We start from the raw sequence: 26,580 nt of genomic DNA, 5'->3' as shown, positions 1-26,580 counted from the left end.
CATTCTTTGAGTTGGTTGTCCTGCCAAATAGGGAAAACAGAGTCTGACATTGTCCTACTGGACCTTCATGATGCCCAAAGTTAACCTTGCTCTAATCTCAAGATTGGTCCAGCTGTCCTGTTAAACAGCTACCTTATTAGCAATTCTGTCTGTATTGAATGAATAACATACTGAATTCCTCATATGCTGAATCAGTGTCCCAAATATCACAAATATTCCTTCCAGAAATTTAAGACATTGGGTGCTCCACTTATAGCTAACCCACTTGTATATATATTTATAATGTGTCTCTAGGTATCAGGCTGTACTGAACATCTGGGAGATTGTCACACAGGGTTACTACTTCACAAAATACCCTACCCTCTCTGGGTCAGCGGATATTCATCCCTTCTCAAGCCTGCAGCCCCACACCATCAAAGGTTTGGGATAATTATTTGTAGCCAGAATTTTTCTACAACCATGGAGCTTTGTTATATGCAGCATAACTTTATGATGAGATGCAGTATGCTTACTGCTATTTGCCAAATGACCAGTCAAATCATCTCCAACATAGATCAAAGCCTCTTGCCAGTGCATTCTTTGTAGATTTAAAAAGGACCTCAGATGCTATTGATCTTGTCATTTTTCTTAGAAAAGCATGCCAGACAAGGCCCTTTTAAGTGGTCTTTAACCTGGGCTAGGAACTAGCTTGTGAAAAGAACATCTAGGGTATGCCCTGGGATTATGTTCTATGTTGTCTGACCTCACCCCTCTTTTAAGTACACCCTATGGATCTGTGCTTGGAGTTGTTCTCTTTCCCTACCTAACTAATGAACTTGATGTCAAAGTCCATGCTTTATGAGTCATCCTTTATTCAGATGACCCAGACATGTTTCAGGGAAGGATGACACCACTGTGTAGAACAAATACCAAAACATTTTTAATACGGACTGGCAGTGGTTTGGGGAGAACCAGCTTACTGTAAATATAAACTGAAAGAAAACTAGTAAAAAGAAAATCTGTTTTTGGGATTCAGCATGGAGTTAATGTAATACTTCTCTACAAGTAAACAGTTTCATGTACCTTAGAGTATAACTGGAGCCTCTGCTATTGTTCAATATAATTGTAAAATTACTGTGAACAGTGTCTGCTCCCAGTTAAGGCCTTATTACAAGCTATGCAGGCTTCAGGGTACAGAGGATAGGTCCTGAAATGGGAACAGCATCCTCTTCCTTTTTTATTATTATTATTATTTCTCAAATGGTTAAACATCTCTTGTTTACAGGAAATATTCAATACATGCTACAAACCCATTATATGATAGTTAGTTCACGTCTCGTTTAATCTTTTTATTGATTAAAACCTAAATCACTCTGAGAAGTAACAAGAAAGGTATATACTATATACAGAGTGCATTTAAGATTTCTAGATTATTTCTTTCAACCATTCGAAATCCCTGTTCATTATAATATTAATCCAGAAAGTATATGTAAGGGGAAGAGTAAAATTCTTAAGTTTTTTTCTTCTCTTAATGGACAATTGGCAGCTTAAACTTTACATTTCTTACTAGCTGCTTCAGTCCAGGTATTTTCTCAGAAGATCATTTCAGAGATTAGAGATGGACAAATCCATGTTTTCATGACTGAGAATAATGTTACTGCTCTGCATACAGGGAGTTTTTTCTTCCTGTGTGTTAAATATACAAGGACCACAAGAAAAGAATATATTTCCTTGCTGGAGGTAACAGATATAGTTTGTAGTAACTTTTGTTTAAAAAGATTGACCAATGGTCAGCAGTCTTTTATTCTTTCCAATGTTTTAGTCGCATAGTCTTCATGAAATCTTATGATGTTTTGTCTGATCTGTATTGATTATTTTATCCAGGCAGATTTTAGAATTAATTTTCTGTCCAAGAGAGAAATTTCATAGCTATGGATCTAGGATGTATTGAAAGTTTTGTAAGTATAGGCTTTCCTATTACTCTGTGTGTATTTTCTAGTCATGATATAACTTCATGCCAAAATGTAGCAGACAGTTGTTACAGTTTATAGCCTACTTGCACAGAGGACTACAGTGCTTAGGTTTTAATTTAAAAAAAAGATTTTTTAGTTTTACTTTTAAACCATGGCAAACTGTTTGCTACAATGTAGCAGTCAGTTGCTACAGTTTAGACCACACACAGAACACTACAGCACTCAGCTTTAACCACAAATACAATACAGCTTTTAATAGCCAATATTTCATTAAAGAATGATTGAGAGTGGCTGATAGTGCCCCCCCAAAACTTTTGCACCTGGGGCCGTTGCCCCTCTTGTCCTGACCTAGCTATGCTACTGTTTCTTGAATACTTAAGAATTCTGGTTACCAAGAAGTTAAGGAGCTCGTCAGGTCATTTACTTCTACTTCCTCTAGAACTCCAGCTACTACTGTATAATTCCTTCCTTATTTTTTATGTTTTCTACTTCTGGAACATTAAATATTTTTTTTTTTATTATTAATTCTTTCTCTGTTTCCTAAGTCTTTAATTTATTAATTATTTCTCTGTTTCCTAAGTTTTAAATGTATTACTCACCCAAATATTCTATTTCATTAGAAATGCTGCATAATGTGTATCTTCATTTTGCCTCCCACCAGTATCATTTAAGGAAAGTTCTAAGTCTTGAATTTGGAATACTTGTTTTTCAGTCATTGTTTTAAACATTTCATATTGTTTTATATGGCTATCTTATATTGCACCCATTTTGTTTTAATCTGTTCAGAGTTTATAGTAAGCTCTTGAGTAGATGTTAGCACTTGCTGGGAGTTTTTTTTAGAAACATTTTCCCCTAAGAAGATTTAGTAGAACTCATTTATAATTCTAATCTGATAGCAGCCTTATACGTAACATGATTCTGATGGAAATTTTCTTCCAAATTCTGTTTTTTTTTTCTTCACTAATTTTTATCCAATAAGTTTATCCCACCCCAGTCATAACAATTTTTGTATTGCAGAGCAGTTAACAAGACATGTCAATGATCTTGGATCTATCCGGCATTCTCCTCCTCAACCTAAATATACTAATCTGATCATGGCCCTCTACACCCCATGTAACACAACACTGCAGATTTCACTGAACAAACTGTATTGATTTATTTCTCTTTGTCTATGCACACCATAGGAAGCATCATTATTTTACCATTTGAAAAGCTACTTGCCCCCCTATCACTAAAACAGTGGCTCTTCCCCTGCACTGTCCTAGCTGCACTTAGCTTTAAATTTATTTATGGCAGGCTTTACTATCTACTCTTGCGACAGTTAAGAATAAACATAATGCAATGCACACTAAGTTCCTGGAACCAAAGACTGAGTTTCTGAGACTGACATTAAGTATAATAACCAGTGAAGGGATTTTTCCCAACAAGCCCAGCAGTCTTTATTCCTAATAGACATCAAGGCTTTACACAAATCTCTCACTTCAGAAATTTTAATCTAGGAGGAAAGTGTGACCATTGTAAAAACACAATGTGTGTGTGTGTGTGTGTGTGTGTGTGTGTGTGTGTGTGTGTGTGTGTGTGTGTGTGTGTGTATTAGAATCAGGAGGGTGCCTTTGATAACACGGTGCATGGTCAAGTCAGACAGTGCAGTGATTGATTCAGGTACGTGGTAATGTGCCAATAATGAGGTCTCTCTCATTGCTGCTATATCTGCCTTTGAATCACATTTTCCTGCCATTACATTAATTGGCCAATCTAAGATGGGCAACTAACATAAGAACTGAGGATTTTACTGAATCCCATGGCTTGAGGTTATATATTCTTCTTCAAGTTCATCTTTATTATAGTGCCTAACTGCCTAAGCAGTGTATAACAAAGAAGAAGTAAACTGAACAATGATTATAATAACCAAAAACAGATTAAGCTATAAATATTTGAAATCAAATTTGCAGTAGAAAACTTTCATGAGCTAAAGACAAATACTTTATAAAAACAGGAAAGGTTAACAAATTGCTTAATAATTAGTACAATGTAGTTGTTCATACTTGCTACAATGTGATAAATCACTCTGTAATAATGTGAATAAGTTATGTTTATTTGCAGTATCTTTCTGGTAACACATGGTATACAGAGTTTAGATAACTCTGGTATTATAATGAGGGGTTTTATTCTGTCAGTCTGATTACTACAAACACTGATATTTATTTGTTCACGATTGCAGGACAGCATCACTACCATCCCAGAGTTAAAAGACAACTTGAAAATTTTCAGGTAAGTTGTACCAATACAGAGGGCTTAATTCAGGTTGCAAGTCTTTGGATTAAATTAAGCTTAGTTTTATAAATGTACTGAACTCAGATCATGCATAACTTATAGGGTTTGTCTTGAAGCTCATAAGGAGATGTGTGTGACATATCGGGTCTATATTATATCATCGAATGCTTAAAAAAGCGAACGCTGATTGATCGACCTAATTTAAGCGAAATCTTACAATTTCAAACTGTCAGATCAGCGATTTTTTTCCCAGGGAAAAAAATTGCTGATCCAAAACACATACACACAACACAAGCACACCAAATAAACAGAAATCCACACGCATACACCTAAAATCTGATACCTAACCCTACACTAAACTATGCACACACCACTAACTACCCACTTACCTTAACCCAAACCCTAACTCTAAGGTCTGTCACTATCGCACACTCAGCTCACTCGCTCCCTAACCCTAACTCACTTAAATCCGCCCTAACCCTCATGTCCACTCAATCGCACACACACCTAACCCGAGCCCTAACCCTAACTCACCTAAATCACCCTAACACTCACATCCACACAATCGCACACTCACCTGAATCCGACCAGTAACTTTCCACCATAACACTGAAAATACCAAAGCAACAGAAATGGACAACCAAATTCTTTCCCTAGGAAAAAATTTGAGTTTCTGCTGCTTCGATATTTTGCAGTTTCACAAAAATAAGTTCGATCAATCAACGTTCGCTTTTTTAAGCATTCGAGGATATAATATAGACCCGACACATCAGTACACTCAGGATGGTAATACCAGTGAGGCAAATATGGTTTATAAAGAAACTAGACTAGAAGGATAACATACAAAAAAGGAGATTGTAATTTACATTTACTGCCAGTAAAGGCTGCCTGCCATCTCTCAATATATTTTTTCTATATTACTGAAGATGTGATCTGTTGCAATCTATTCTGTGAGTTATTTAAGAGAAAACAGCCATTTATAATGATAAATAATAAATTGTGAATCAAATTTCTTTCAGAGATGTTTTGTTAATAGTTAAAAACTAGTTATTGGATGATAATGGTTATGAAAAGTATTGGATTGAGAGGTGAAATATAGGCATTTGTCTACCACATTAGTGTCATACAGTATTCTAATCTTTGCTAACTAGCAGATCACAAAGCAAAAACAAAATTCATTTTTCTGGAGGAAGCTCTGTCTATAATTATAACAGATGGGGATTTAGATTTATTACTTAAAATAATAACCAGAGTAAACAAAGCAGTGATCACCAACTGTATTAGGTAAGACAGTAAGGGATTCGCATTTTTCAGGAATACTAGCAAGGATTAAATCGAGAACTCAGCTGGCTTGTGGAAGTATGTTTGGATGAGTGGAGACATTGACTAATTGTGGAACTATGTTTGGATGAGTGGGGACATTGACTAACTGCATAAGGCCGTCGGAGAGTTGACACAGTGTGTGTTGGAAGGGAGTGATCCAGTTGAGAGAGATTATCAGGTATGATAAACTTGCTTTTGGTAGAATGAGTGGCCAAGACATCTGGAAGCAAATTAACCGAAGAAAGATATAGGGTATTGAAAGTATAATTTTGTTGTGTCTCTTAATGTAATTTAAATAATCACATGTTGGGTATATATTTAAATGTGTATTTTCAAGGGCTAAGTAAGTGGCTTTAAAGTGTTTCTTAACTGAAAGCATGACTTGTCCTACACATTTGTCAGGATGGTTATCAAAAAAGAATAACAGCACTGAATAAGTGGAAGAGAAACAACTAAATCTTGTTTTACTCAGTTTTCTGAAATTGATAAGATATCTGTCCCTTGATCGAATATCCAGGATGCAAGGAGATCTATTTTATTCTTTATTGTACAGCATTTTATACATTCAGTTCATAGGCCTTTAAAAGAAGGAGTGATATTAGTAAGTAAGACTTATTGAGAAGGAATGGCATGGGAAAGAGGAGTGTATCAGTGTGCGTGAGTGGAATGGGCTTGGTTTTAGATTGATATCCAAAGAACAAAGAGGTAAAGGAGGAGTAGACAAGAGATCAATGTAAGAAGCTTGTGCTGACTAAGGGAGGTCAGCTATTTGGAAGGACAGAATGTAATAATGATTTAAAGAAGTAGTTGGGAAAAATAATAATTAAATTGTTATGATCTGGAATGTATTATGCGGTGAGCTGTGATATGTATGTTGAGAGTGGAATTGGTGAAAGAGCATTACTTTTAGTGTGCACCATTAGTGTTGAGAGCATGAGACGCTGGAATAAGTAGGAACTGTGCACCTTGATTTTATCATGTAGGTAAGGGAAGTGACTTAAGAGTGGTGATGGTAATTTGAAGAGATGCAAGAAAGGTAAAAAGTAAAATAAAGGGAGGTGATGCAGAATTAATTGTGCCGTGAAAATGAAACGCACAGAGGCTGAAAGAATAATAGAAAACGGGATTTTGCAATAGCGATATTCTAAAAATTATGTAAAAAGAGAGTGAGTATGGTTAAAGACAGGGGAATCCCCTTTTCAGCTAAAATGAGTCTAAAGAAGAAGTGGAAGTGGGTTGTAAATAGGAAGGAAGAGTATCTGGAGGTTTGCAGGACGTAGTTAAACAAAGGGGAGATCAGAAGGGGAGGAGTGGTTACAGAAAGAGAAAGGACTGAGATTAACTAAAACTAAGTTCTAACTGCAAAAATAAACATAAAAATCAAAGAAATAGCTGGTGCAAGCAGAGATGAAAATGGTCAAGAAAACAAGGAATGACAACCATGCTGGAACAGAAGAGATGTGGATAAGAAACATGGTGAAGTATGAATGTGAAGGTTATATGGGGGATGAAAGAAAAGATCATGAAAAGAGATCTGAGGGAAAAGTTAGTAAGATAGAAGAAGATGTGTTGATGTGATCAGGTACCCAGAGCAAAAGGAAGGCTCGAGGAAATGAAGAAATGTGCTGAATAAGGCTTTGTTGTATAATGTGTATTGTAAATCATGGTGTAGTCCCACTGAAGGCTAGTGCATTTATGTAGTGAGAGGAAAGGAAAAGGTATGAGTATACAGAAAATAAAGGCAAGCATGAGTAGCTGATTGGTAACACAACCTGAAGATAAAGATAAAGGTGAAGGTAAACTGCACTCCTACCAGAATTTGGCAGTAAAATAATGACATGATGTTATAATGCTGTAATGGTTGTGCTCTCACCACAACTAAATACCTATATTGTAGGGCCTGTCTACCCAATACAGTTCAGCACAAAAGATTAACAAAAGAGTATTCATTTATAGGAAAGTGTGACTTCAGAGACAAGCTGTAAAAGATGAATTGATAATGCCTGTACTCTCACACATTGCATGCCACAAGTTTAAAATGTTAAGAAAACATTTAAAAAAATCTGACTTTAATTTCTTCAAGTCTTTTAGGTTTGTAATATTCTGTTGAGAATGGATCCCGTTTGTAAGTCAAAGTATGATTAAAGTTCATGAAGTTTGTATTTTTTGTATGATGTTAACCAAAAGTGCTCTTTGCAGCATCCATAATGTGCCCAGAACTGACTCCTTCAACAATTCATATAGAGTTACACTTATTGGTAGCATAACTAAATATGACTATAAATTGTTTTTTATGAAACCCATTGCTCCTTCTACTATTCAAAATATCTGGGCATCCTTTTTCCACATTGCTTTCATTTCTGCCTGCAAATCCTGGTATTTTATGACCTTGTGTCTCTCTGTACATTTTAGACACCGTAATCACTAGGTGTAGTAATTTCAGTTATCACGCCTGCTTTTGTCTTCTTTTCACGGACTATTATATCTGGTTTTCTCACATCTATTGTTTTTTAACTGTTGGTAATGGATGCCACGTGAATCATCATTCTCTGTAATGCTTTATGTCTGATGTTTGCAGCTACTTCAGTAATATAATGTTTGTACATTCCCCAGCGCAACAGTCGTTCCACATTATCATGCCTTTCAGTGCAGTCCTTCTGCCTTTAGCGTTAAATAATGAGCAACAAGATGTGCGACTTTTTTCCAGTTCTGTTTTACAGAAGCTGCATTTGTCTGCTTCTCCCAAATGTTCAATGGACTCTGTAAACCAATGTGTACATAGTCCACTATCCTGGGCCGCCAATATTAATCTCTTGTCTTTTGATTTAAATGCACCTCTCCTTAAACATTCTTGCGTCAGATCCTGATTGACATGAGATTGTTATAGGGGTTTTCTGTACTTGCAACCATATTTATGCCTTTTCTACATGTCTTACCTTCTCATCTGATCCTTTGTCTTATGTTCTTTCTTTTTTTTTTTTTTTGGCACATTCACTTGCTGCCTGATGTTTGTCTACTTCTGGTTTGATTTCCATTCCCACTTGACACTGATATGCTTCTGCTAAACTAAGCAGGGAAGTCATCTTAGACTTGTTCTCCTCATGTTTTAAAATTTTCCCTATGCTTGGATTTGGGGAAGTCAGCAGATATGTATGCAGTCCTACAATTGCAGATCTATACATGTAATAAATTTTCAGGAGACCCATACTTCCTTCTGAGCAAGGAAAATATAATCTTGGTATACATTTTTTATGTATCATTTGATAAGCATGAAGCATTTTTCTTGTTTTCCTGTCCAACTTATGCATAGCATTTTGGGACAAGTCAAACAACCCAGAAATGTAAGTTGGAACAGGAACAGCTTGTAAATAGTTAGCTTATTTGTTGTTTATTATTGTTCTTTTCAATATATATTTGTTTTATAATGTTTCTGTTAGCATACACCAATGTTTTGTTGTTAATTTTTTTCAATAAAAATAATTGCGATAAAAGCACAGGAAGGGCAAATTGGTATATAGCTCGGACTTTATTCCTAGATGTCAGGCCTGCTTTCAGTATTAATTTTAGTCTTCTAAAATATTCCTTACTGAGTTTTGTTTGCATTTCTTCGTGTTTTATCGTCAATACCTTCATCAATTCCCAAGTATTTATACACTCCCTCCTGCACAAGTTCCTTTATAGCACATTCTTGTCCTCGACTGATATTTTCTTGGTGTTGCAGCTTTTCTGCTATAGATTTTGCTTTTGCACATTTATAAAAAAAAATGACATCCTTAACAACTTGCAGTTGTGCTTTCAGCTCCTCACTTGATGAACTATGCAGTTTTAAATCATCCACAAAAGAAGATGGGAAGGTTTTCTAGGAACCAAGTTGTAACCATGATCTAATCTGCTAAGTAGAAAGCCTAACGAGTTAAGGGCAACAGAAAAGAGCGGCAGCAACGACAAAGAGTCACCCTGGAATATTCCCCTTTGAATTTTTACCCTTGGGATAATAATTTGTCCTTTGTCATGGTTTAGTTACAGATTGGTTTGCCACTGTTTCATGGTCACCGTAATGTAATTGATGAATGTAGGGTGTATGTTATACATCTATAAGCACCTCTTTATCCATGAATACTTTTTTGTAATCTATCCATTGCATACTTAGATTCTTCCTCTTCTTATAGTTCTCCATTATGATTTTATTTAATAACAAATGACCCTTTGTTCCATGTGACTTTCCTTTTTTACCCCTTTGTTCTGTTGCCATAATTGAGTTATCTTGTAAATGATTATAAACTCTGTCAGCATCAATTCCAGTATATACTTTATACACTGCCAGAAGGCATGTAATTGGTCTACAGTCTTTAGGATAGCTTGCAGTTCACTGTTAAAGAGGAGTATGATTTTTCCCCATTGTTAACCAGGTTGGTGTCTGTTCAGGATACACATATTGGTAGTTCTAACTCAGGGCTAAATCTTCATGTAAAGCTGTTAATTCTTTTAGCCAGAAGTTAGATACTGCATCTATACCTGGGGGGGGGGGGGTTCTCCTGCAGAGGTGGTGTTGTGAACGTTTTTATAACAGTGTGTGTGTGTGTGTGTGTGTGTGTGTGTGTGTGTGTGTGTGTGTGTGTGTGTGTGTGTGCGCGCGTGCATGTTTATGCATAAATTCATACATTTCCAATTTCTCAGAACATGAGTAAGAAGGTAATCTAATAGGGTGCAGTAGAAGAAAGAAAGAAATAAAGAAAAAGAAAGGTGTAATGAAATCAGTGTGAAGGAGATGCAATGAAGGTTAGAGTTTTAGGGTTACAAGTGTTATATATCATTTATATTGGTGAGCTAGGTATTTATTTAAGATGTCAATAAAGTTTAAAATATGTAGGTGCATGCTGCTGTGAAGATATTTTAGAAAATGGGCTGGACTTAATTGTATGTACGTTAATGTACAGCATGGCGGGACCGAAATGCATTAGCATATTAAATAGTTCAGATATATTATAAATGATGACACCACTGCAGTCTTGTGAGAATGGGGTGTAACTGGAGGTGACTATATAATTAAGTCAGTAAGAGGATGCTCACAACAGGGCACCGTTTGCCTTGGTCACAGTAAGGGCTTCATCTCTTTGTGTGATGGAGCCTGGCAATTTACTTGAGTCTTGGTGCATGGCAAACCAATTATCAGTAACAGGGTACATCCATAATCAAAAGATGTCTTTCTGACAAAAGGTAAATGAATAGATAATCAGAGGCCACCACAGGGTAAGTCGACTAGAAAAAACGGACAGTAAAGAGTACTATTAATAACAAATTACCAAACAAGCACTTGCCAAGACAATGATAAAAACTAGTGTGAAATTCAAATTACATCACTCATCCCGTCAAGGCATATTTTACATACTTAGTAATGTATTTTCACAGTTAAGGACTACTTGTTTACCTGTAATTGCTTCTGAATTCATCTGATGGCCTGCTGCAACAATGCCTTTTGAGGTCTGTTGTCAACATCAACCAAAGTAAGTAACAGAAACAAAGTAACCAAAATTGCAGATAACAGTATAAATTTGCATTCTGCCAGTTACAGTATGTAAATATGTCCTATATGGAAAAAATTAAAGCACATAGCGAGGCACAACAAAGTGAGATGTGCCATGCAAGCAGATATACCACAATGACATGGATAAACTGTACTGTGTGCTGTTCCATTTGATGACAGTAAATAAGTCTCTGGGAAGTGTGATGTGACAGGTGCAGAATGTAGTGGAGCTATTAAAATGCATAGCTTTGTAATTTTAACCCAGCATGAATTTAATGAAGAAAGCTGACATATCTTAACTGCTCGTGATGATAACCTCTTAATTAAATTATCATTTTATACTTTACAGGCCTAAAAGACTCACATTAAAAGGATATAAGCAGTACTGGGTCATTTTTAAAGAGACCTCTATCTCATACTATAAGAGCAAGGAAGATGTTTTAGGAGAGCCCATTCAAGAAATGAATCTCAAAGGTAAGTCTCTGTAAGTCTTAAACTATCCTGCACCCTCTTCTTCCATGTGTGTGCAGTCCTGTCCTGTGAATGATGCTTGCAGTTATTTTATTTGTCAAACTTCAGTGGCATTGCAGTGGTTTATGCTTACTGAAGTTCTGCTGCTTTCTTCAAATTAAGGACAGGAAACCATTATTTGCTCAATTTCCAGACTAATATATTGCAGCTCCCAATTAGTTATTTGAATTTCTATTTTTTTCCTGAAATGTCCTGAACAGTCTCTGTGTAGTGACTACTACACAACCCTGACATGATACTGTATCATGTTTGTCTTACTGTGCGCCAAGGCTTTCCAGCCTCTCATTGAGTCTGAAGTCCATTCAGCAAGGCAAGGAGAAATATTATTTTGCATGGTCAAGTTATTGCACTAGAATGCTTTAAATGCTCCCAGTCTGTGTGGTAGTTAATCAGCATACCCACAGGACACCTTTTTTTTTCAGCCCAGTTTACTGTACTTATAAGTCCTTCTATCACATATTGTGCTTGACGGGTAACATTACTATCTAATGGACTCATAATTATATTCACAAGCCCTCTACCATCTCCATAGAGGACATGTAAACTGATAGAGCTCAGTGATTTGTCGGCAGCCCTGCACAAGTTATTATGATTCAAAGCATTACATCCTCTCAGTCACTGGTGACTATCCACTGAGCTGCATGATATTAACACTGGACTTTAGTTTATGTTCTCATAAATGTTTTCTTCTCATGGTTTGTCATTTGACTACACAACTGAACCACAAAACAGATTTTTTTTTTAACAAAGATAAAGATAAGATGTCTGCCTACAAGCATTGTAAAGGGGACTTCAGACTATTTTGACATGGTCTCTAATAATCTGTCGCTCTCTGTTCACACGTGGGACTGCTCTCTGCTTGAAACATTAGCAGTTTGGGGATGTGGAAGGATTAAATGTATGAAGTCAGTTATAATCTATGAATTGACTGTTTCATAATTACATAACCATAAAAAGCAATTCCAGTTTGGGAAAAGCTCCTCTGAGCATGACTGAGAAGACTGCTGGCACATGCTGAGTTGGTTGAAAAGTAATTGACATGGCTTTCATCACATGGTTACTTTTTTACTGTTTCTTTTATGGTTACTGTAAACTGCTGAGCTGATTACAGGGACATACAGTCAGCCTCACTGAAAAGGAGTCCTAATGTAGAGATGAAAAGTCAGCAAGCAAAGGAGAGTAGTGGTGCTGAAGTTGAATTCATCCTCAAGTCTTGGTGAGTACCTTCATGAGGTGGACCCTGTTTTCACAAAATCTCACCAAGGCAACACTGATATTACAGACTGTATTTATATAGCATATATCATAGACAGAAGTAAGTCAAAAACAAAAAAAAGATAGCTGGGTGCACAAGTCCCAGGATAAAAAAGTGCCCAATCCTGGTAGGCACACCGGTGCCCAGATGGAAAAAAAATGACAGTGTAGAATCCTCAAAATCTGGAAACATTCCTACAATGGGGCTAGGCCAGGCCCAAGAGGAGGATGCCCCCCCCCCTGTTGTAGAATGAAATAGCAGTCCACAAAACTCACAAAAACTGATAGGCTAAAGAAGAGCCATAAAGACAATAAAGTGGACTATTGAGGACAAGAAAGAAATTATGTATTGTTACTATTATGCAAAAAGCCAAGAATTACCAGACAGAGGCTATACAAAGAGATTAAGAGATAAATTAGAAGAAAGAAAAATACTTTCACAGGAAAAACTTCAAAGAAAAAATTGTGTTCATTAATGCAACAGATTTTTGAAAAACAGTATATAGCTCAAGAAACTTTGATCTATTTGGAAAAAGAAGCATCTGAGGAAGTGCAAAAAAATGTAAACAACAAAACCTAGACATTTTTGAAAAGTGTAAAAAAAGAAATATGGACATGGGAAAGAAAGAGAGATTTTGATATGGTGCAATATTTATGCAAAGGAGAAAGCCAAGTTAACTAATATAGAGAAAGCAGTCACAAAATTATTCGAAGAGAAATATAAGCAAAGACATCCAGATATGAAAAATTTCACAATAAGAAAATTAATATCACAAAGATGGAATGTGGAAAAGAAGATTAGTAAAGCAGAAGTTAAGGAAATAGAAGTTGAAGTTAATGAGTGTCTGCAGAGTGAAGGATTTAATGTAGAAGGTCTAATACAGACTGCATCACAGCATGATGGAGTGAGTCCCCAAAGTAATGAGAAGCAGGTAGATCAGGAGACATCTAAAGAAGGAATATGAATATGAGAAAGATAAAGAGATTTAATATGGTGTAATATTTATGCAAAGGAGAAGGCAAAGCTAACCAATACAAAAAGAGCAGCACCAAAGATACTTGAAGAGAAATACAGGCAAAGGAACCCGGATATGGAAAATCTTACAACACAAAAAATAAGAAGACAAAGAGGAAAAGTAGAAAAGGAGATCAGTAATGGAGAAGTTAAAGAAACAGAAACTGAGGTTATGGAGTACCTGCGAAGTGAAGGATTCAGTGTGGAAAATCTAATGCAGAAACCACCACAACAGCACAGAGTAATGGATATCCAAATTAAGGGGCAACCAGTGGAATAGGAAGGAATTGGTCAGGTGCCATATCAAGTTATTTTGGAGCCTTCCACAGAAAATCAGTATAAATGTTCACTTAAAGCTAGGCAGCAAGGGATGGAACAGGAGACTGTGGAAACTTGGATACAGTCAATGTTGAGGAGTGATAGGCCAGTGAGTTCCCATATGACAGAGCAACAGATGGCACAGGATAAAATTGAAGATAAGGTGCCACAGGAAGATGCTATAGAACATTCTATAGAATGCCCACAGGAAGTGGAAAACAAAGGATGTGCCCTTAGTTTGGAAGAAAGTGAACTAAGGGAAGAGTTGCTTGATTTAATGGACAAAGATAGATATATTAAAATCAATGAAAGAAATAGACTGCAGAAGGTCAATAAAACTCCAAGAGTCAGAAGTCTGATAAAACAAATGAACACAGTAATTAGGACTGTCCATAGAGATCCATGTGATATAACAGAAGTAAACAGGATATGTTACTGTACATCTAAATTAATAACTGATAAAGTTCTACCACAAGAGCACAGGGTAGTGAGGCAAAGGAAGAGGATAAATCAAATACCATCATAGAAGTATTGAACAGAGAAAAATATAAAGCCATTAAGACAAGAAGTGTCACTGTTAGAAGACTATAAAAGAGGGAATAGATCAACAAAAATACTAAGAAAGATAGATGTGATAAAAGGAGTGCGTAGTATTAGAACAGACCAGGATCTCTCATGCACTATCGCAAAGAAATTAAAAATTTCAGCACAGGTGGAAAAACTTATAGGCTGCACAGATAAATATAAAGAAAAAGTACAAAATAGTAATTTAGTGATGACCCAAAAAAGTTTTATAGAGAATTGGGAAACAAGGCAAAAGGAATTGAAAGACTGCCAAAAAAGTAGAAATAGATGGATTTTGGAGAAGTATCTATGAAGATCCCATAGAATACAACAAAGATACTAAGTGGATAAAAGTAAAAGAAAGAATAAGAAGTTTAAAGGTACAGGATATGAAATGGGATGAAATAACAGCCAGAGAGATTGAAATAAAATTAAGAAAAGCATCTAATTGGAAAACTCCAGGCCCAGATGCAGTGTCTAACTTTTGGTTAAAAGTATTAACATCTTTGCATGAAGACCTAGCCATGAGTAAGAACTATTTATATGTGTACCCTGAACACACACCAATCTGGCTAACAACCAGTAAAACAATGCTTCAACGTAAGAGTGAACCTGCAAGCTACCCCAAAAATTATAGACCGAGAACTTGCCTTCCAACGACGTATAAACTATACACGGAAACTGATGCTGCCAGAGTTTATAGTCATTTAGAAGAAAACCCAATTATGGCAGTAGAACAAAAGGGCAATAAAAGAAAGTCATATGGAACAAAGGATCATTTGTTGTTAAATAAAGTCATAGCGGAGAACTGTAAAAAGGGGAAGAATCTAAGTATGGCATGGACTGACTACAAAAAAGCATTTGATAGTATCCCACATTCATGGATAGAACAGTGCTTAGAAATGTATAAGATACACCCTACACTGATTAACTACATTACAGTGACCATGAAACAATGGCAGACCCCTTTGTAATTAAACCATGATAAAGGACAAATTACTATCCCAGGGATAAAAACTGAAAGGGGGATATTCCAGGGTGATTCTCTGTCACCGTTGTTATTCTGCCTTGCCCTTAACCCATTAAGCTGTCTACTTAACAGCTTAGGCCATGGCTACAATTTGGCTCCTAGAAAATAACAAAGTCTAAAGACTTCTCATCTTCTATTTGTCTGTTAAAACTTTTTCAGATATTAGAATGTCATTTTGTCTTGATAAATGTGCAAAAGCAACATTTAAAGTAGGAAAACTGCAGCACCAGGAAAACATCAGTTTGGGACAAGATTATGATATAAAAGAACTTGAGCAAGAGGGAGTGTATAAATACTTGGGAATTGATGAAGGATCAGCAATAAAACATGAATAAATGAGAATAAGACTCAGTAAGGAATACTTCAGAAGACTTAAATTAATCCTGAAAACAGCAATGACGTCTAGGAACAAAATCCAAGCTATAATCCAGTTCGCTCTTCCTGTCCTAACTTACAGTTTTGGAGTGATTGATTGGCCCCAAAACATGTTGGCTAAATTCAAAATTAAAACAAGGATGCTTCATGCTCACAAATGATATATAAAAATCAGTGGATACCAAGATTATATATTCCCCATACCGAAGGAGGGATGGACCTCCTTGAAATTGATTACATGTACAGATCTGCAATCATGGGACTCCACACATATCTGCTGACCTCACAAGACTCAAGCATAGTGAAAGTTTTGAAACATGAGGAGATTATATCTAAGATGACTTCTCTGCTCAACCTAGCAGAAGCATATCGCCGTGAAGCTGGAATGGAAATCAAACCAGAAGTAGATAAAAATTGGGCAGCAACTGAATGTGCAAAAAAACAAAAGAAAGAATATAAAGTGAAGGACCAGATGAGAAGGCAGGAAATGTGGAAAAGGCATAAATATAGTTGCAAGTATCAAAAACTTCTGGAAGAGCCTCATGTTTATCAGGAACGAACACAGGAATGGTTAAGGAGAGGTGAATTTAAACCAAGAGATGAAAAGTTAATACTGGTGGACAAAGATAGTGGGCTACATACACGTTGTTTTACAGAGTCCATTGAATCAGACAAAAGTAGGCTATGTAAAACTTTGTAAAACAGAATTGGAAACAGTTGCTGGTTGTGACATACTATGTGGCGAGACTGTTGCACTGGGGATTGTGCAAACTTTATGGTACTGAAGTGGATGAAAAACACTGGAAATATAAGCCACAAAGCATCATAGAAAATGATGAAGTTTACATCACATGGGATCACCCATTACCAACAGTTCAAAAGATAGTGGTATAAGATATTACGACAGCTCTGGATCTATCATCTGGGCATTTTTTTTTTATTTTTTAAATAAAATGGTTACATTATTTATAGAGGATTATCATGGATCTCTGATCCTAATGTGTATAATATGTGTTTAAGTTATGGATGGTAAGAAACTCATCTCCAGAGGGGAAGTGGTTTACTTCTTCACATATCCCCTGTATAAGGAACACAGTTTGCTTCAAAATAGTGGATGCAATTTAGTGAACGGCAGGCAGAAACAGAGTTGAAATGAAGCCAGTCAGTTTTCTGCTGCTGCTCTTTACTGGCCAGCACTGTCACGTTTTAGTTCCAGCCACAATCTTAACAGTACATTCTAAGCATTGTTAAGGTCAGGTCTTACACTACAGTAGCTCTGGATGAGCATGTACTTTAACTGTTAACAGATATTAATCCCTGTGCTCCATGCACAACACAGATTTTATAGTCGTGAATGATTGTACCATTTATTTTGCAAGTCACACAGCCAACATCAAAATATTAATGACCAACATACAACACATCTCAAAACTACTTCACCCTGTCTTATTATAACTGCACCATTCTTTCATCGGGGTAAACTCTGTTATTTAATACCTGCATATCTGAACATTTTTGGTGGCTAATTCACACTAAAAATTATGCAATAGTATCACCACATTTGCAGCTTTTTGAAAACTGCATCCTCTTCATGCAGAGAAATAACAACTATCATTAAATTCCATGCTTTAAACATTTGGAATTCTTAATTAAATCTAATTGAAAGAAATAATATTTACAAATCCGGACTGTCTTAAGTTTGAAACTTGACAATCAGTGAAAAGGTAACATTTACACAATCCATCCATAGGCTTTGTACTACTCATACAAGAATAAATTTTCAATATTTTACTAATGTGGACTACAAAAACAGTTTTAAGTAACCTATCTCTCACACTATCTAATGTAGTGCAAATTTATATATAGTACCCCACTACAAGTCACATCTCATACTGGAGATTTACAAACAGCAGTACATGAGGGCACTGGGCTTTACTTCATGCCATTCAATGAATCTAAGTGTTGATTAATTTGCAGTAAACCTTAGCCCTGTCTTGAGTTATTGCATACAGAATACTTATTTTCATAGTTCCAGAAATAAATTGTTCCATTACTACAGTGGTATAATAAATGACTAATAGTTATCTTTCTGTGACATGAAATGACAGCCTTTTCAAGAATGATCACAGAAAATAATTTAAAATTGTAATCACACTTTATCCTACACTGTTTATGGTCTACAGAGTTCCACAGCATGCAGATAATATTAGAAAAAAACTTTCAATAACAGCAGATTTGTCAAGTAACTAAAACTGACAGGTTTTAGTAATTACACTGGCAAAATATGTAGCATATCAATTACAACTTTTCAAGGACTAAGCAATATCAAGATGTATGATGTGTTACCCTACAACACCATTATCCAAGTTCATTTCAGCATGCTGCAAAAAAGAGCTGGGAGTCAGAAGGAAGCCATTCTTAGGAACTAATGAACTAAGACCATATTTACAGTTACTTTGGCAACTTCATATTCCAGATGTCATCAATCCTTGGCTATTGTCATCACTGGGCTCACTTTAGAATATATACTGCCCCAGAAGATGAGACTCTTATACCACTCAAGACGCACTGCTGTTCACCTGTGACTTTGAAGGTAGAATACATATCACAGCGGATATAGTATCAAACGTACTGCAGATAAAATGGGGAAATATGGTTTGTCATCTGCTGCTTTTCTGAAAAAGTGGTGCGTATCTTTACCAGCTGCTCAAGTTATTGAGGTTTCAATATATCATACGTTGATATTTTGATATGTATTGGGTTGTAAGACTTTTGAAGAAAATGAAAAAAAAAAAAAACAGCTTCTTTTATTATTTTTATCCTTTTTACTTAAGGCCAGATTCAGTAAAGCCTACACTAACTGTACACTAATTGTACACAATATGTACTCAAGAACGGTTTACCTTTACATGTGCGTAATGCACATGAATGAAATACAAAAGTCCGAAAGGACTTTTTCAAGTTTCAAAAAACAACAACCAAACTGCTGTAGTACCAATATCATTAGAGACTAAAATGCATAAAATACGAGCATTACAATGCGATAACTCTTACCTAAAAGAATGTATAACTTGTAAAAGAGTCCCGAAGGGGCTCATAATGTTTAAATTTCCTAATGGTTTGAAAAAATCTGATCCAGAGTGTGATGAATTATTGGGAATGTTTGATAGACATGGAATGGAGTTAATGGATTTTATTATTAATGTGAATAATAAAAGGATTAATATACTTTTGAATGAGGTAGATGAGTTGAATAAAAATATTATGGATGATGCTCAATTTAATCAGTATGCATTTAGGTATAATATATTGTTTGACAAGGTAGAAAATGAATTAAGTAACAATATTTTAAGAAAGAAGAAGTTGTCTAGAGATGAATATGAATACAAAAATAATATGGCATATATTTTTCCAAAAGCTTATTATGGAACTGAAGTTAATGACAACAGACATACACAACAGGAACCCAGAGAGATTAATAATCTTCATGAAGATGGAAATCATTATGACACTGAGTTCCCACCCTTACATAGATCTGAAAGATTAATTAATAGGAATCAAGGTAGACAGGATAAAGTTTTTTTAGGACCCCGGGGGAAAGGGGGCGGAAGGTCAATGTACAGAAACCTGTCGTACCAGAGGAAGAACAGTTATCAGTAAGTAAAGAAACACATGGGAATGATATTGTGACTTTTGATTGTATAACATATGTTTATAAGGGATTTAGAATTTTTAATTATGCAGCATTTCCATTAAGTAAATAATTGTTTCAGTTATTAATGAAGGGGTTAAAGTTTGTGCCCTCTAAAAAAGCAGATATTAGCAAAATTCTCACTGATTTTAGATTGTTTGTGAGGAAATTAAATTTTAAATGTTTATTCAAAGATAAGTTGGGTGAATTTAATAACCACAAGGCCATCACATATAAGAAAAGTTGTTGGAATCCTCCCCTTATTCCTATATTGTATAGTTTTGAAAAAATAACTGAACAGAAGATCTTCCAAAGCTTAAATAAACATGTGTATAGAAAGCAGAATATTTCTATGATTAAAAGAAAGTTATTATATGAATTGAGAAAAAATGTCAATGTAAGATTTATGAAACCAGATAAGGGGGTGGTATGGTTATAGTAAATAATGTGGATTATAATAATAAAATAACCAGCATCCTAACAGATATTAATAAATATGACATTATTTCTAGGAATGAAATTAACATTTGTTATAGGAAAATAAATTATTTTTTGGAAGATTCATTATTTCAGGGTATCATCAATGAGGAAGTTTATAATTTTTTACATGTCGAACACCCCACTATACCTGTTTGTTTCGGGATCCCTAAAACACATAAGGATATTAAGGACCCACCTTATAGACTGATTATTTCAGGCAAGAACAGCATTACTTACCCACTTGGGGTGTTTATTGAACGGTTAGTGAAACAATCTGTGAACCCTGTTGAACACATCCTCAAAGATTCTTGGGACTTTTTAAAACAAATAAAGAAGGATTATTTTGACAAGGAATGTTATTTTTCCACTATAGATGTAGTGGATTTATTTACGTCAATTCCCCATGATATTGGACTGGAATTTTTTAAGGATGTTTTAATAAAACGTAGTAATTTAGGGGGTAAAATGTTTAATTTTTTAATTGAACTTATGGAAATTATTCTAAAAAATAATTTTTTCACATTTGAGGGGGAATTTTATAAGCAAATCCAAGGGGTAGCAATGGGTAACAGCTGTGCTCCAATTTTTGCAAATATGGTTTTATTCGAGTGGGAGAATAAATTTCTTTTTTCCTCACCCTTTAAGGAAGAATGGTCACTGTATTTTAGATTTTTAGATGATTTATTTATTCTATGGAAAAACGACAAACTTTTTTATGATTTCATGGATTATATTAATAATTTGTGCGGCTATTTTAAATTTATGGGTAGTGGTAATAAAGACAATATACACTACCTGGATGTTATGATTTCTAAGGATTATATCAAGGAATGTTTTACATCTTGCGTTTATAGGAAAATAACTTTTTCTAATGATTATTTAGAATTCTCAAGCAACCATCCACCTTACACCAAGAGGAATATAGTTAAAGGGCAGATGGTGAGGGTTGTGAGGATGTGTTCTGAATTTGGCTTGGTTGAAGAGGAAATAAATAAGGTGAAGGAGAAGTTTTTGGAAAGGGGTTACCCCTCTGATTTTGTGACAAATGTTAGGGATGAAGTTCTTGGACTTTGGAATGATAGATACGTACCACTTTTAGGTATGGGCAGTGACCATGTGATAAATAATAGGAGTGACGATAGGGATTTCACACAGGCTATGGTAATAACTTATGGGGAAACATCGAATGAAGTGAAGAAAATAATACTTAATAATTGGTCTATGTTGAAATGTAATAATGACATTTTTAAGCTTATGGGTCCTGAGCCTATTTTTACTTATAAGGTAGATCCTAACTTAAAGTTTTTGTTGGACCATAAAGTGAAAACACACACTAATAAGAAAGGTGGGACTCGTAAGTGTGGTTGTTGTGATTACTGTTCGTTCATTAATGAGAATGAATTTTTGAAATTACAGCCTTTTGATTTAGATATCCGTTTTGCACAAGGTTCCTGTGTCTCTACGGGTTTAGTGTATTTGGCTACTTGTACCGCTTGCACCTGTTTTTATGTGGGAAAGACAGAAAGGAAGCTTAACTGTAGGATATATGAACATGTTTATAGCATTAACAAAAATGATGATAAAAATGCTTTAAGCAAACATATCACCATAAACCCCAGCCATGGTTTTACTTTCGCTATCCTGGAGATAGTATCCATGGATATAAGAGGGGGCAATTGGAAAAATAAATTATTAAGGGCAGAGTCCAAATGGAAATTCAAATTGAATGCCACGTTATTTCCAGCGCTTAATGAGAGTATCAGCATTAAGCCTGAATTAAGATATAGGGCTAGTATTTTATAAAGTATTTCATAAGATATATTTTAGTGTGTAGAATAAGACATAAAAAAAGTATATATTTTCATCTTTGTATTACACATTTCCATACATTTCAATTTTTACAAAATATGTAATCATTTTTTTAAAATATTTTCAATATTTTTAACGTATTTGAGTATATTTAACATATGTAATCCAGTTGTAGGTTTTTATTTGAGTGCATTACTAATTAATTAATTTATTCTGATTAGTGTCTTAGTCACATGATTTGTTCACATATATAAAATGCTTATGGACAATGTTTTATTAGATCTGTTGAAGTCCTGGTGACGAAAGCGCTTATCTCACTGTGTTTGTGTTGGAACATTAAACTACATCCTTTTGGATAACAGGTGGACTTGTTATTGGTACTACAGCAGTTTGGTTGTTGTTTTTTGGTTTTGCTTTGCTGCTGGTGGTTTGCTACATTTTGGTACTTTTTCAAGTTTTCAGAAAGCCGAAAACAGAATGCATCGAATGTGCAATGAGTGAATGCACAGTAACGTTCGCTCATTGCAGATTTGGTATTTTTGGTGCGAGGTGCACTATAGTGGGGATTGGGAAGTGGATCCTTTCCCCACTGTAGTGCGAACTCGCAGTTAGAATAATAAAGTAGGGGGGTGGGGGGCGCAGCCCCCCTGCATTATGCTTTGTCTTTGAATTGAAGTTTGAAAATCAGCGAATCTGGTTTTTGATTTGCTGATTTTTGAACTTCGGTGCAAATCAGAATGATGATTTTCGTCATTCCGGTTCGCTCAAAGGGCCATTCAGTAGGTTGATTTTCAACCTTTCAAAGGTAAACCCTCAAGAACATCTGGCCAGTGGCAGATAAAGATTACCTTTGGGCTGTTTTCAAATCACATATGCATTTTCTTTGAATGTGGGTTTCAACGCTGTTTCAATGAATGTGAGTTTACTTTCAAGGGAAGAGAAGTTTTAATGCTAAGTCTGTTTTCATTGTGAGACTGTATTGCTTTTTTTAGCAGATGTCTGTGTTTGTGCTATAAAATGTAAAATAAAAGTTTTAAATGAAATCCAAATAATCATTGTAGAAGTAAAGCACTATGCACATTACAGTGTTTATGATAAATGGGGCAACATAGCCAAATAATAGGACACTGAAATGACTGCAGCGGCGAGGGCTGTGTATGGGGTGGCCCCATTCGACCATGATTTTGTGAGGGGGAAGGGCAGCAAACTCAAAGACAGCGGTACAAACTCTAGCTACACCACTGATCATTATGCCATGGAGAATGACTTTTGGAAGTCCTAGCAAACTACAATATTCTTTTGCTAAGATTAGAATATTACCTACCGTTAAGTGACCTACATTTACTACAAAACCTACATACTGCAAGTCACCAAAAACAAAATCCTAAGGTTCATCATCTTCTCCCTTCCCAGTGATCATCATTGCTACAAATTAAAAAAAAAAATGGTTACCATTTACTACAAGGTCTGGGGCCATATTTTGGTTGTCTGTTCTTCAGTTTGTGTTTGAAAGTTGGTATCCCACAATTCCATAGGAGTGGGTGGGGTTGCATAATTAAGTATGCAAATTTTACGTTAATCAATGTACATATTTGTACCTATTTCTCATGGGCCTTTGTCCAGATTTTTGATGTTTCCAGGTTGAGAGGTATGATTACAGGTGCTGCAAAGAGCACTTTTGGTTGACATCAAAGAGTGAAACAATACTAATTTCATGAACTTTAATCATACTCTGACTTAGGAGTGGGGTCCATTCCCATCAGGGTATAGAAACCCAAATGATTTGGAGAAATTAAAAAGAAAAAGGATTTAGCATGGTCCTATTTTGTATTGTTCACTTGTGCTGCTTTTCAGTTATTTTTTATTACTCTCTTCTAAGTATTATCTTTTATTTTGCACCAGTTTCTCCATGGTATAAGCCTTGCATGGTTTTACAGCTACTTACTGTTAGTTTATCTAGGGACTTGCTGAGCAGAATATGGACATATGCCTGACAAACTGATCTGGGCTTTAGTCAAATAACATTACTCCTACCCATCACACCCCTGGTTTCTACTCATGCTAGGCTGGTTATCTTCTACTATTTAGCTTTTCAATGTGTTTGGTCAATTTCAGATAAAAACATTTTGTATGGCTGGGACTGTTTATTTTTCAGTGACCCCAATATGTAAGTCAATATTATGCCCCTTAATTCTACATGTGATGAACCAATCCCACAGTACTTGGTAAAAAAACTCATGCTATTTGTAGTTTTCGACCATTATATTCAATCTCTGTGTCCAAATTCATCCATCCATTCACACAAGGAAAGATCTGTCTGACTCCACTGACTGAAAAATATGGGTCACTTTCACTGCACATGATACCAATTTTACTAACTTATACATAAAAATTGGCAACTAACTGCTCAATGACACCAGTATTTCATCAAGGAAAGATATGAGGGGAACACTCTACTATCTGAATCTAAAACTAGGCCTCCTCACCACTAAGTTTGCTTCAGCTTGTGAGATTCTCTACTAAATTTTCGGAATTTTTACTTATTGCATTCTTTGGTCTGTTTAATTATCTACTTCTGCTACTAAGTGGGTTTATGCACAAAAACGATCTGAATAAGCTAACTAGTAATGAGTAAAAGTGCTCTTTTTGTGAAAATTTAATCTCACAAATACACCTCTCCCCACCAATTCCTGGTATTCTAACTTCAAAAGCCCTGTATTATCAGGCAGAATCGTTTTGGCACAACTATTATTGAAACATTACTATATGAAACACCCTGTATAAACAAGCACCAACCAGTTTCTTTAATATTCAATCTCTGTAGCCCCCATAACAATGGGCATCTCATATTGACAGGATATGATTAACTAACCCACTGTTCTTTTAATACTTATCTCCTTGTTTACTTTTCATAAGAAGTGAAAATAAAGAAACAGATATTTTTGTTTTTATAAACAATAATGATCTGAACCAAGACTGTTTTAGTGTAAGTGTGTAGTTTAGTCTGTAAAGCTTTGAAAAACAGGGAGGAACTAGGGACCACAGATGGCCTAGGAATCTACATGCAAATTAAGTGTATTTTTTTCTACCAGACACACACTTTTACATGCAAATTAGGTGAATTTTTTTCCATCAACCCCACACTTAGACAAATAATCACCCATCCTTGGTTTGAGTTCAATCATGTTAACCACCTACTCCATGCCCTCCCACCAGTACATCATTTACAAACCCTGTTACTACTGCTTGATCCTAAAAAGTCTTGTAACTCACAAAAAGTGTTTGTCTACTTTGAATAAAGATCTGGAAAAAGAAGCCTTCTTCTCTGTGTAGTTTTCTTTTAACCTTGAGTTAAAGAAATTTACACTCTTCATTAAAAATTGAAAATCTGCTCATTGTTCTTCATCTGAACTGCTACTGTTTGCCATATTCTACCTCCATTTTTTGCATTTATCATGGAGGATTACCTTGGTATCCCACCAGATTTGGGTTGCCAAGCCCAGGGTTTCCACATTCTAATAGCTAGTCTCACTTTTCTGTGCATGTTTTCAGTAAGAAAACAATTTAAAGATTCACGAATGTTTCTTTAATCTAAATTAATTTCCGATATTGTTTTCAGTTGTTTCAAATCAAAAATGAACCAGTTTGCTGTTACAACTGCAGCATGTTCCATAAATGCAGTTAACATTTACAGTCCTTAGAGCTATCTGAATATCTACCCAATGGTATAGAGAATCTCACTTAGAATAATTGAGAAGCTCTATGGTCTGCATTGTGATGCTAATGTAATATGCTGTGATGTTTCTTGGGCTATCTCGTCGGGCCCTTCTCTGAATAGTCCCCATCCCTACCCTGCCCCGCAAATTCCACCCGCCCCAGGATCTCTATCTTTATAGCTATTAGGCCACACCCTCAGCCCTCCCCTACTTAACTCATCACATTAACACCCACTAATTAATCACTCCTACCTCACCTACTCTGTACTCCTGCTGAATCTTCCTACTCCACATAAACCTATAGTTCTTAAACAACTACCCTAATACCCTCCAGCTTAAACACAATCTAGTAGTGTTCCCCTTCGTAAACATCATGAACACTAAATCATTAACCTGTACAGCTCTACTACTAATTCTAATCTGCCTTTCCTACACACTCTACTTCATCAGACCTCTTTATACTAATCACACACCCCCAACCCACTCCACCATCTCCTCACCCTTACATTTTGCTCACTCCTCATTCTTCATATCCCCTAACCTCTACTCCCACAGCAATTCTTTGCTCTTCAACTTCAAACTCCTATCTTACCCCTAAAACCACTATTCAAATACATACCACTCCCATCTTAACACACTCCTCTAACTTCAAACCCAGTACCAAGCTTCTTAAATACCTCTTCAACCTCATACACCACATTATCTCCATACTTACCTCTGGAGA

At 35.6% G+C, this 26,580-nt stretch overlaps 1 protein-coding gene across 1 annotated transcript in view; it reads left to right on the top strand.

The window, feature by feature from the left end:
- The window catches only part of FERMT3 (FERM domain containing kindlin 3), a 577,997-nt gene that overhangs the window by 444,069 nt on the left and 107,348 nt on the right, over nucleotides 1-26,580 (top strand). The window contains exons 9-10 of the mRNA XM_044075734.1: nucleotides 4,174-4,223; nucleotides 11,423-11,547. Of these exons, the coding sequence (XP_043931669.1) occupies nucleotides 4,174-4,223; nucleotides 11,423-11,547 (175 nt within the window). The remainder of the gene's footprint in view (nucleotides 1-4,173; nucleotides 4,224-11,422; nucleotides 11,548-26,580) is intronic.

Source organism: Protopterus annectens, chromosome 6.part1, assembly GCF_019279795.1.
Source record: "Protopterus annectens isolate FY-2018-M chromosome 6.part1, PAN1.0, whole genome shotgun sequence".
In the NCBI taxonomy this organism is placed as follows: domain Eukaryota; kingdom Metazoa; phylum Chordata; order Ceratodontiformes; family Protopteridae; genus Protopterus; species Protopterus annectens.
The sequence above is the reverse complement of the archived record's forward strand: the minus strand, read 5'-3'. Positions and strand labels throughout refer to the sequence as shown.